The sequence below is a fragment of the Salvia splendens genome, chromosome 1, assembly GCF_004379255.2.
Source record: "Salvia splendens isolate huo1 chromosome 1, SspV2, whole genome shotgun sequence".
NCBI lineage: Eukaryota > Viridiplantae > Streptophyta > Magnoliopsida > Lamiales > Lamiaceae > Salvia > Salvia splendens.
In genome coordinates, this window is record NC_056032.1 from 18,368,035 (window position 1) to 18,380,578 (window position 12,544).

The 12,544-nt window shown below is 36.8% G+C and overlaps 2 protein-coding genes across 2 annotated transcripts; one reads left to right on the top strand and one right to left on the bottom strand.

Annotated features, from left to right (window-relative positions):
* The first annotated feature begins 3,180 nt into the window (after positions 1–3,180).
* On the top strand, positions 3,181–3,778 carry LOC121805113 (RING-H2 finger protein ATL2-like). Its single transcript, XM_042204904.1, has one exon. It carries the CDS (start codon positions 3,216–3,218, stop codon positions 3,732–3,734), a length of 519 nt encoding a protein of 172 aa, XP_042060838.1. The 5' UTR covers positions 3,181–3,215; the 3' UTR covers positions 3,735–3,778.
* A 4,058-nt stretch (positions 3,779–7,836) lies between these two features.
* LOC121796894 (probable pectinesterase/pectinesterase inhibitor 7) lies at positions 7,837–10,015 on the bottom strand. Its single transcript, XM_042195662.1, has 2 exons — positions 8,991–10,015; positions 7,837–8,675 (listed from the first exon to the last, which is right to left on the bottom strand). The coding sequence occupies exons 1-2, from the start codon at positions 9,988–9,990 to the stop codon at positions 7,984–7,986; spliced, it is 1,692 nt and encodes a 563-aa protein (XP_042051596.1). The 5' UTR covers positions 9,991–10,015; the 3' UTR covers positions 7,837–7,983.
* Between the last annotated feature and the right edge of the window lie 2,529 nt (positions 10,016–12,544).

The window sequence follows — 12,544 nt, forward strand, 5'->3', positions numbered from 1 at the left end:
TCCCGATCTCGATCTCGATCTTGATCTTGATCTTGATCTTGATCTTGATCTTGGACTTGGACTTGGACTTGGACTTGGACTTGGACTTGGATCTTGGATCTTGGCAATTGGTCTTTGGGTGGTCTTTGGGCTTGGTGCTTGGCCCAAACTATTCTTTTTGGACCACCGCCGAGTCAGCAATCCAAGTGGCTTGACACGTCGTCAAGCGAGGCACAGTCACGGTTGCCACGTGAGAAATCCACACGCTCCACACACGGGTGGCACATTACAGCCACACGCCTGTAACCGACGTCGGTTACGTTTTTGCCATGATGAGCCTTCAATGGCTGGTTGACCCTGCATGGTGGTTGGCCTATAAATAGGCTAGCCATACCACTGCATTAGGACACACACCTACAAGCATTCTCTGCATAAGCTCTCTCCCTCTCCCTGCATTGTCTTTCTGTCGAAGCTCTGCCCTCTCCTCCATCCCGTTCGCCGGAGCTCTGCTGATTGCGGTGCTGCATCAGAAGAGACGTAGCCGTTTTACCTTTGGGGACGACACGCCAAACCGAGAGCACTACCGGGGCGTATCTCGTCTTGCGGGAAGAGGCCTCCTCGACTCGGCTGTCATAGCATACTGGTTTAGTCGTTTCATTTTCGTTGTAACTTCAGTTCTTTTTTTTGTATTCCTTCTTTTGGGTTGTATTACGCCCGGTTTTGTTATCTTGTAATCCCAGAAACAAACAAGGTCAACATGGTGGCCGTGATGGTGTCGGCCTCGCTCATGCCGCTCCCCGCCAACCGCTGTTCCTGTAGGTAATACCCCTGGAACTTTTGGATTTCTTCGTTGGCTCTGAAGATGGCATTGCGCACCATACTCTCGTTGTGCTCGATGGTTCCCTCCGGTCGGTTGGCATTGTACCGGCGAGAGATGCGCCACCAAAACCTCTCCCCGGTTTGGTTCGTGCCGGTTTTCGGATCTTCGGATATTTTGAAATAGGCTTTGAACATCTTCTCCATCTCCGGCAGAGTGTACGTGGTGCGGACGTGAACGTCACCGCCACGACTATGAGTAGGAACACTATGATGACGAGGAGGAGGAGCCTTGGGGTTGTCCTCCGGAGTTAGGGAGCCGCCGATCCCTCCCGATCCTTGTTCGGGTGTCCACCCGTATCGCCCATCAGTGGCATCTTGCTCGTCCACCGGATAAGGGCCGATAGCCACCCGGAATTTGAGAACCTTGGGTTTGAGGAGGGGCCGAGAATTCCGTATCCGGATGAGGGAATGGTGTTGGGTTGAACCATTCGTGTTTCCATCTGCGGGAGTCGGAGGAGTGATCGCGGGAGCTGGACATTTTTTTTGAAAGAGTGAAAAGATTGAGAATTGATGAGAAAATTTAGATGAGAATTGTATAGTGTGGTGTGAAATTTTTTGTGTGGAAATAGGGGGTATTTATAGATGAAAAATGTGAATTTTGGGGGAAAAAATGAAAAATAAAGTAAAAGTGGAGAGAAAACAGATAAAATTTATTGGGAAGTGGGAAAATAATTTTTTTAATTTAAAAATAATTTTTAAATTAAATTCGAATTTAAAAAAAAATAGAAAATGCCAACGACATTGTTGTTGGCCAATAGAATGCTGCCACGTGGCCCTGCTCAGCGGCGGACACGAGTGTGTCGCGTTGTCGGCACGGACGCCGTCCGCCCCATCGAGCAGCGACGGGGATGTTCTAAAAGGCTATAGAACTTTTAATGGTTTGACTAAAAAAACATGAACAGAAAAGTAAATAAATTATTTAAACATAACAAAAGAGAGAAAGTTTTGAAATAAGTAAAATTATAAAACTTTCAATTAATTAGAATAGAATCAAACATTAAAAAAGGGTAAAGAAAGGAAAAAAAATTGAAACTAGCACACAATAAGGGGTTTCGGCCTCAGAACCTCCGTATTAAAAACTAGGAGCAAAACCACCAGACCAACAAAACCTTCTTGTAAAAATACCTTAATAGTTAATATTAGTATTGTAATTTGGGGGTACAACTTCAAGGTGGATACGCCACTGACAATAGTATTGACTCTGCCCAAATTCTTCTTATTTTAATTAAATATTTATTTCTATATTGGGGAACGATGTTTCAACAAAACATTCATGATTATAAATTTGTTAATGTATGTCTCACTATTTTGACATAAATGGTGCAATTGTTTTGGATTTACATAATTCATAAGTTTCTAATTCGATTGACACAGTTTTTTCGATTAAATCAAAATATGAAGTTGTTTTCTTCATTTTCGTTTTCATTGCAATCTTTGTATTTTATTCTCTAAATTATAGTAGTATATTGTTTATTTTGTGGATTATTAAGTTTTGGGGCATTTTCCAATTTCAAGTTTTTAATCTTTTGTTCAAATTTGTTTTATTTTCAGTAAAGCCGGTGAAGTTTTCAGAGGATTTGTTAAAAAATTAGTTAGAAAAGTATGTAGGTTGAAGGTTGGTGATTTGTGTTGGGATGGAATCGACCGCATGATGTATACGTCGTTCTATAATTGTTTGACGATGATCTAGATTTAATTATTCTACATCACATTACATTACATTACATTTTGATTGTATAAAGCCAAGTGAAATTATGATTCCACAATATCCGTTTCCTTTCCTGGATCCATAATTATGTTTAGCAAAAAATTAACTTTAATCTACATACATATCTATTTATATATAAGTAACTTTTCTTTTTCAACCATCCGCGAAAATGTAAAACAAATTAAGGGGATTTCATGTTTAAACCAACCATTTTTACATTTATAATCATGTAAATTCGCATTGATACTATCGTTCCATATACCATATACTCCATCCATCCCTTTTATGTTAACAGAGTCGTATTTCTTTTTGAGACGTTCCAACATAATAGAGTCATTTATATTTGGTAAAAAACAATACTCCTCTTTCTCTTTTACACGTTTTTCTTCATCTCTTTTACTTTATTCTTTCCACTTCACATATTAAATATCAATGTTTACTTCGTGCTGAGAAGATATACCTCTGGTAACATGGAACGGGGGAGTACTGCTATAATACATAGAGCAATAAATAGCCAAGAATCTAGTCATTCCTAAATCGTAGGTTTTTACTAGAGATCTATATATGTTAAAAGCTTTAGAATTAAAGTAACAACCCCACAAAAATCTCTACTCTCTCTTAGAGTTTGGATTCGATAGAAAAAAAAACAATGGACGAGAAAAATGAAGATTCAATCGGGTACGCCTTCAAGGGTAAGATCATGATCTCATCCATCACCATTCTCTTCTCCGCCTGCTTCGCCATCGTCGCATTCCACGTCTGCCGCCGCCGCTCCGATCACCGTCTCCGCCCCGTCCCCTCTCCACCACCACCACCCGCCGCTGTGAGCTCGCTCCCCACCTTCCTCTACAAATTGGAAATTCAAGAATCTCCGCCGGAATGCGCCGTGTGCTTGTCGGAGTTCGAGGAGGGAGAAACGGGTCGGATCCTACCCGAATGCAAGCATTCTTTCCATGTTGATTGCATTGACGCGTGGCTCCGATCTCACCCGCAATGCCCCATTTGCCGAACTCGGGTCACGGGTCAACCCGATTGCGGTGTGGTCTCTATACGAGTAGAAGAGGGCTTGGTTGACGAGTCTGCTTCCGGGTTGATTCCGGATGTGGATCGGAGTTTGGGTCGGAGGTTGGATCAGGATCCGGGTGGGTCGAATATGGTTGTAAAATAGTACTCCCTACATCCCATAATAAATGTCACACTTTCCCTTTTAGTTTGTCTTACGACAGAAGTCACATTTCTTTTTTAAAAAAAACTCTCTCTCACGTCAATATAATAGTACTATTTTTTCTTTCCACCTAATACCGAAAATAACATCTCCTAAAATCTCGTATTTTTTAGCCATCTATTAGTAGGATGGATGGAGTAATTTTTTAAGCATTAAATGGATGCGCGAATTTAAAATTTTGTGCCATAAAGATTTTGAAGAAATGGAAAAACTTCGCCATTTCATTACATATTTAGTGACATGGTAGGCAAGTGACAAGAACCCATACAAAAATGGTTGTTGGATAAATATATATTTAGTGCCGTAATTAATTAGTGGAGTAATTAATAAGCACACTCATAAAAACGGTTGTTAAATTGAGTGCTATCATTAGCTACTAATTAAATACTTGCAAGTTAGAAAGCAGTAAATGGATGTCCTAATATAAACTGTTCGCCATCAAGCTTGTGTTCAAGAAATGGTAGAGCTACTCCCTTTTATTATATGTAGAGAGCTACACTCTTTTATTATATGTATATCTATACATAATTAGAAATGGTAGAGAGCTACACTCTTTTATTATATCTAAACTTAATTCTATACGCTTTAAGTGACGTAGGTAACCTGATAGCGGAGTGAACAGTTACTTTTATGAATTGCTTAATATGCTAACATGTAGGGATGTCTATCGGGTCGGCCCGTCGGGTTTCGGGCCAACCCTACTCGGGTTACGGGTCAATCGGGTGCGGGCTAATCGGGTTGTGATTTCTTTCGGGTTATAAAAGCTCAGCCCTAACCCTAAAAGCTCGGGTTTCGGGCCAGCCCAGCGGGTTAATCGGGTTGCTACCGATAATATTAACGTGCGATCAATCCAATAAATAATGATTAAAATTACTAATATTCATACAATGTAAAACATTTAATTATGATATATTTGAGATATATGCTTAAACTCAATCATAAAAATGATCAAATACTAATATTTGAGATATTCGTAGAATTTTAATGCATGTTTTAGAAATTTAAATATTTTTTTGTGAATTTGAAGTTTTTAATTTATTTATCAATTATTATATTAATAAAAATTCAATATATAATTTGTATATTTAATATAAAATTGAAAGTTATGTTTTAAGTTAAAATTAATCAATAAAATGTCGAATTAATATTTTATTCACATGCGATCAATCCAATAAATAATGATTAAAATTATTAATATTTATACAATGTAAAACATTTAATTATGATATATTTGAGATATATGCTTAAACTCAATCATAAACATGATCAAATAAACATGATCAAATACTAATATTTGAGATATTTCGTAGAATTTTAATGCATGTTTTAGAAATTTAAATATTTTTTGTGAATTTGATGTTTTTAATTTATTTATCAATTATAATATTAATAAAAATTCAATATATAATTTGTATATTTAATATTAAATTGAAAGTTATTTTTTAGTTAAAATTAATCAATAAAATGTCAAATTAGGAGTAAAAAAATAGAATAATAGAAATTTTATCGGGTTTTCGGGCCAGCCCATCGGGTTTTCGGGTCTGGCCCTAATGGGTTGCGGGTTAATCGGGTGCGGGCTAATCGGGTTTTGATTTTATCGGGCTGAAAATTTCTAACCCTAACCCTATAAATTTGGCGGGCTATTCGGGCCAGCCCACGGGTTATGGGCTACATTGACATCCCTACTAACATGCATGTACTCCCTCAGTCTCGAATATGAGTCCTATTTAGTTTCGACACGGGTTTTAAGAAATATAAAAAAAAGTGAGTTAAATAAGTTAGTAGAGTATGAGTCACACTTTATATATATATATATATTAGTTTTATAACAAAATGCATGTGGAATAAGTTGGTGGAATGTAAGGCTATTTACTACTATTTATGATAAAAGTGAAATATGACTCTTATTGTGGAACGAACCGAAATGGTAAAACAAGATTCTTATTGTGGGACGGAGGGAGTAATATTCAGATGTATAGAGTGACAAGTTAAATTCATGATCATATAATTATATTAAATTAGTTACTAAAATATGATTTATTTAAAAATAAATAATAAACTTTATATTATTATTTATAAATTAGTCTAATATGATTAATCTTTTTTTTTTCATATGAACAATTATAACACCACAAAACATTTTCTATTTAAGTTCATTTTATAAACTACTTACACATCATGCATTTTGGAGCCCACTAATTCAGCTGACCGGACGATATGATCGAAGACCAATCTAGTGAGTTCTCTTGGCCCGGGTGTAACATCCTGCCTTTATTTTATGCTAATACTCTAATCATTTGGCATATTAAGTAAATACTTTAAACTACTATGTGTTTGTGGCTTTAAATCATTTTTGGGTTTATATTAATAATTTAAGTGTCCGTGTGAGAAAGTAATATGCTCGAAAAGTTTTGATGCGCAGGGAATTGTTCAATAATTGTATGTGTATAATTATAGTTCAAATAGATATTGAATGTCCATTTACAAAGGTCATTTCTCTATAAGTGAATAATGCACAAAGTGTAATTCAATCTATAGCTTATTCAGAAAGTTGGTGCTCCATTTTTGGGACGCACTAATTCCCCAAGCATGCTCTTGCAAATGATGAGACACGTAAGCACGTGGCAATTACTATATGGTAAAAAGGTAAAGATGAGTAGTGTTGTGAATAATATGAATAGTATCGTGAATGGTGCTAAATATGAGTTAAATAGTTACTCGAATGTAGATCGAACATTTTCGAAATCAAACACGATGAACGATGCAAAGGATCAAGCTCCGACACTATTACTCTTATTTTGACTCCGAAGCATGTGAAAAAAAGGCGTAATAGGGAGTGAATGGACATATGCATAGAGTTCAAAGATTTTTGTAACACGCCATTAATCTCCATGTACAATTGTATCAAGCGTGTCATAATGAGAAATCCGAAAGATCATGAAAACAAATACTACATCCATCCCATAATACATGTCTCATTTTCTTTTTTGAAAAAAGTTTCTTCTCACATTAATGTAAATATACTGTTTTCTCTCTTCATTTAACACACAAAATAACATCTCCTAAAATCTCGTGTCATTAACCAAGTATGTCATCTATTATAGGACGGAGGGAGTACTTTGTTTTTGAAAAAGATGAGATTTTACATTTAATAACTTCACGTACATAGTTGAAGAAATCTTACTATAAAAAAGGGAAGATGTTTTTTCATCATCACACCAAAATTAGGTTTCACAAAGGGGAGTGTCGGGCATGGTGGAGCTCGGGCTCGGCCATGAGTAGACTAGAATTCGCGAGAGTGACGAGAGAAAGACTTTTGAAGGAGAAGATAGTAGACAAGGGAGAGGTGATGAGAGAGAGTGATATAGAAGAAGATGGAGGCGGGATTGTAGGGCTGCATTGTTGGACTTCTAATTAATTCATTTAGACATATTGGTCCATAAAATTATAAACTTCGGTTAAAGTTTGGTATTTTCCACGAACTTTAAAATTGGTCTAGAATATTACAAACTTTGCAATTTATTTAGTACTCCCAAACTGACCCAAATAAGATATTTTTATCAAAATTTTATTTTACATGGGCAATCGTGATACGTTCTATGATATTTTAAACCACTTTTTAAGTTTATAACAAGCAGGATAAAAAGTCAAGTAGAAAACAACAGTGATTTAATTGGGTCAACTATGATAAAAAAAAGTCTCGTAAGTTAGTCAAATATGGTGATAAACACACCGCTAGAAATACCAAACTTTATCCAAAGTTTGTAGTTTTAGGGACCAATATCCCAATTCTTTTATTATTGGATCATCTTTTAAGTTATTATTGATTTTTGGACATTAGACTTCCAGGTGTGGTGTGGACTCACATGTCTAGTTTATATTGGGCCGAAATAGTTTTGATAAAGTCATTTTTTAATTAATTGAGCTACAATTAATTAATTTTTGAGTTAAGATTGATTAATTAATAAGCTCCAATTAAATTAATTGCTTGAACTTTGAATTATCCTTCAAGTCTACATTGCTTCATTATTTTGAGCTAGAAAAATTGGCTCTGGCAATTCAATAACCAAAAAAAAGTCAAAGCTGACCATTACCTACAGAATACACTTTGTGTAGTATTATAAGTTAGTCTTCATGTTCTGTTGAAAGAATTCTAATTCCAAAATGAAAAAAATATATAAATATGAAGAAATCAATACAATCCACTTGTATAAGCAAGCCCGGTATCGGGTATCCAATCATCCCCGCCCAAAAACGCAGCCACGGTGAAATTCGCAGCCTCGGTCGCACCGATCACATGAAACCCGGGCCACGTGACTCTCCGGCTCGTTTCCGACCCCGGCCCGGTATTACCAAACTCCGCATAATACGACGTGTTGAGCGCAAAATCACCCGACCACACACTCCACCCGGCCGGGTCGACCACACTATCCATATACGACTGCATATACACGGCCCGCGAGTACTCCTTCCACGGCCGCCCGAGATACGTCCTCACCGTCCGATTGGAGGCGGCGAGATCTCCGGCCGCCCGGATAGTGCAGTTCTGGATCGAAATCCCAGTGTTCTGATTGGGATCGGTCCTGCCCTGGGCCGTGATCGCGTTGAACTGGTTGGGCATTGGCAGCCGCGGGTAGAGGTTGCACGACTGGAGGACCACGGCCGCGTTGCCGAAGATGAAGTCGACGGTGCCATAGACGTCGCACTCGAGGTAGAACTGGCGGAGGGAGTAGACGTAGAGCGTGTCCTGGTAGGCCTCGAAGCTGCAGGCATAGAAGGTGGAGAAGTCCGCACCGTTGCGCACGGCCACTGCCTGGTGCTTCTCCGGCCCCGCCGTATTGCGGAATGTTATTCCCACCGCAAGGAAACCGGTCGCCACCACAGCTGCCAGAAATGGCGGGAGTTGGTTAGAGCAAACATTATTCCTCAGTCCCAAATAAAATACTGTAATTTTTTTTTTGAGACAAAATTCGATCGTGGTTTACAATTATAGCTTTCCTACTTGTTCGTTTTTTTTTCATTTTCTTTTTGGGAATCATCTTGAAAGAGCAAAAATAAATCACAACAAAAACAACGTTATCTCTATTTTTTTTTCTCGAAAAAGAAATACTTTATTTTAGTTTATTGACTCAATTTTCCATTATAATGCAAAAAGTTATACTAGTCTAATTTTTGAGGACGAAAGGAGTAAATACATACCAAATGTGGGAGAATTGAAGGTGGTCCATCCGTCGACGACGCTGTGATTTCCGGTGATGATGGTTTCATTAATCCCAGCTCCGACCATCATCAAGTATTTCTTATTTTTGGGGATGGAAATGTACTCTTCATACACGCCGGCCGTTATGTAGATGAGGAAGTAGCCGTTACTCCCATCGGTATTGTTCGGAGCAGCACTAACGGCGTCATTGATCGCCGTGAAATTCCCGCTCCCATCCTGACTCACAACAACAATGTCACTCACCTCCACCTGACTCTCAACGCCGTCATCTTGCAGCAACCGTCTGTTACCGTTACCGTTACCGTTAACCTTCCGGTAAACCTCTCGATTCACATTAGACATTTTCAAATTCAGCTTTCCGTTGCGCATGAGGTGCTTCCTGGCCGAGGGATTCTTGCTCTTCCTCCTCTTGCTGTGTGGCGACGGCACCCAGCCTCTGGTGAAGAGGGCCAACGACACGCTGTAGAGGCGTGTGTCGTTGGAGAGGGGCGTCAGGATGCCGTTCCTGACGCTCCAGGTGGCCGCGGCAGCCTGGAGGCCGTCGATGCACGTTTGGGTGTTGGTGAGGGTGGCGCTGAGGAGGGTTTGGACGTCGTCGACGCCCGATGGGGTTAGGGTTTGGGAGGTTTTGTTGACGATTTGAAAGGAGGTGATGAGGTTGTCGATGCTGGATTGGGCGAGGAACTGGCAGTCTTGGAGGGCTCGAGTTGCGGGGATGGTGAGGCTGGTGGTGGATTGGTGGAGGTTTTTGTCGACGAGGGCTAGGAATTTCCGGGCGGCTGAGATGGACCGACGAACGGAGAATCGACTGTAGTCGTAGACGGTGGAGGAGGAGTTGGTGGTGGGGAGGACGGAGTTGCAGAAGGAGGGGTATGGGGTGGATTTGCATAGTTTAGAAGGAGGGGTTTGAGTTTGAGCATAGGATTGGGATAGGAGGAGAAGTAGAATGAAGATTGGGAATAGCAAGTTTTGTGCCATTATGGAATGTGATGATTTGATTGGAGTCTAGGGTGTGTATTTATAGTTGATTCTTGGAATGTGACATTTGTTTAGGTTAATTCTTATATATATATATGAAAACGGTGAAACTTTATCTATTTAAATAGTATTCCATCGTTCACGAAAAATAGTCTTATTTGTGGATGACACGAGTTTTAATGAGAAATTAGAAAAGTGAAAGAGAAGAAAAAAAAGTATTCCCTCCATCCCACAAGAGCTTGCACATTTGATTGAACAGAGTTTTTATGCATAATTGGTAAAATAAAATAGAGATAGAAAGAAAAAGTATTATTAGTGGAGAATGAGTCTCGGCTCATTAGACAGAAAAAAAATCCTAATATTAAAAAGTGAATACTCTTGTGGGACGGACTAAAATGAAAGAATGCATACTTTTGTAAGACGGAGAGACTAGTAAAATAAAATAGATATAAAGGAAAAAGTAAGTAAAGTATGAGAGAGTAGAAAAAATGGAGACAAATTTTTCATTTTTAGAAATAAGACTATTTTTGTGGATATCCCAAAATAATAAAATATAACTATTTTATAGTCGGTATGAAAATAGTAGAATTGAATATTTGACATTTGGTAGTGCATGTAGTATGATTTGTGGTGAGTCAACTCCCTTTGGCTTGTAATGCATATTGAAACCGCGTAGATCTCGAACCAAATTTATTGCATTCTCATGTACTATAAAAATTCAGCAAGTTGCTTTATTTCTTTGTTATGCCACCGTTATTTATTTCTGCTTGCAATATCTAATATTTCAACTATTGCTCAATTTGCTATCTCCATGTGTGTTCGTAAATTGAAAATGTTACATAGTGCTTGTCAGTTGTCAATTGCATAATAACTAAAGAACGTGTAATATTTAACTCCACTTTAATATGGTTTGCATGCAAAATACTACTATTGGTTTATTTAGTTCGAATTGAACTTCAAATAGTGACCACATCCGTCCAATACATATATAACGATAATATTTATAGTATTTGGAATATAATAGTACATCAATTCTTTGGAAAAAAGGATCTCATCTACATCCATCAAGGTATCTTTTAGTTTGAACTTTGAATTGATATGGACAATCATTATTAATGATGGAAAATAAATTCTAAATTATTATCACTTGTTATGGCTAAATGAATAATGATCATTTCTTATTCTTGAAGGCGATATAATTGATAAACTATGATAATAATAAAAGGTGGAATAAGCACAAAGAGAAAAAGCAAAAAGGTCAGAATATTAAGGCGACAAAATAATACTACTCCAACATTGCTATTCATATTTGTCCGTTTATAATTATATGGGATGACTTACTGCTCTCAATTCATATTCTAGGATTTTTTTATATCAAATTTTTCATTTTGTTTTCGATTATCCATATATATGAGTAACTGTATTTACTTTAACCTTCCACCAATTTATATTCTGCTTATTTTGAAATGAGTTTTTATCTTGATGTAAAATTTATCATTTCCGACCTCTGTTTTCTTATTCATATAGTATGATTATTTCAACACTATATATTGTCTAATTTAATCTCAATACTAATGTATAGAAAGCTCACCCACCTACAGTATGACTGACTAAAGGAGTCAAATTTAGCATATTTTCAATTCTAATCACAAATATAAGAGATTAGAAAAGATTTATTCTTAAATTATAAAATAAGACGACATAATACAATTAAATAAGAAAGTAAGTATAAAAATTCGTTGCCTTATAAAATTTAACAAGTCAACTCTAATTGTTATTATTAATTATCGCTAGGTAATTCTAATTTCTAACTATTCTATCCATAAATCATAATAAAAGAATTTGTTCGCAGTTATGATGACATGAATGGCCAATTTTGTGAAACAACCATACCTAATTATGTTGACAATTGGTGCGACTAAAATTCCCATCCTAATTCTTGCCTAAGTTAATAGCGACCCAACTTTATATAACCAAACTACTATTATTATGAAAAAAATGAACAATAGTATTAGTAGAAGTCTAATAAATGATCGCTGGTTTTTATTCCAAGTAGACAAATGAATATTAGCAAGTTGAATTGCATATATTTATCAAATTGACGAGCTTTGGCAAGTCAATGTCGTAGCATGTGATCTTAATTAGACAACTAGAACGTGGTTAATGAATCTATTTTGAATCCATTTTATTAATCTTCTAGTTAAAGATAGTAACTTAGTTATTTTAGAATGAGCTCAACCAATTAAAAATCTTTATACATAATTGTGAAATATCACTTCATTTTGTTCTTCCTTTATTAATTATTTCATTTAACTACTTTTTATAATGAACCTCATATTCCATTAACTCATTTTATTCATATTTTATTATAATACTAATACTTATAATATGGTTCCATTAACTCATTTTACTCCTATTTTATTATAATACTAATACTTATAATGTGGAGAGTATAAAGGTCGTGCCTAGTCTAAATCGGACACATATTGAGAGAAGGAGGGAGTAACTATGTTTGCTATAATCGATGGAGTGACAAGTTTTCACCTTCTTTTAC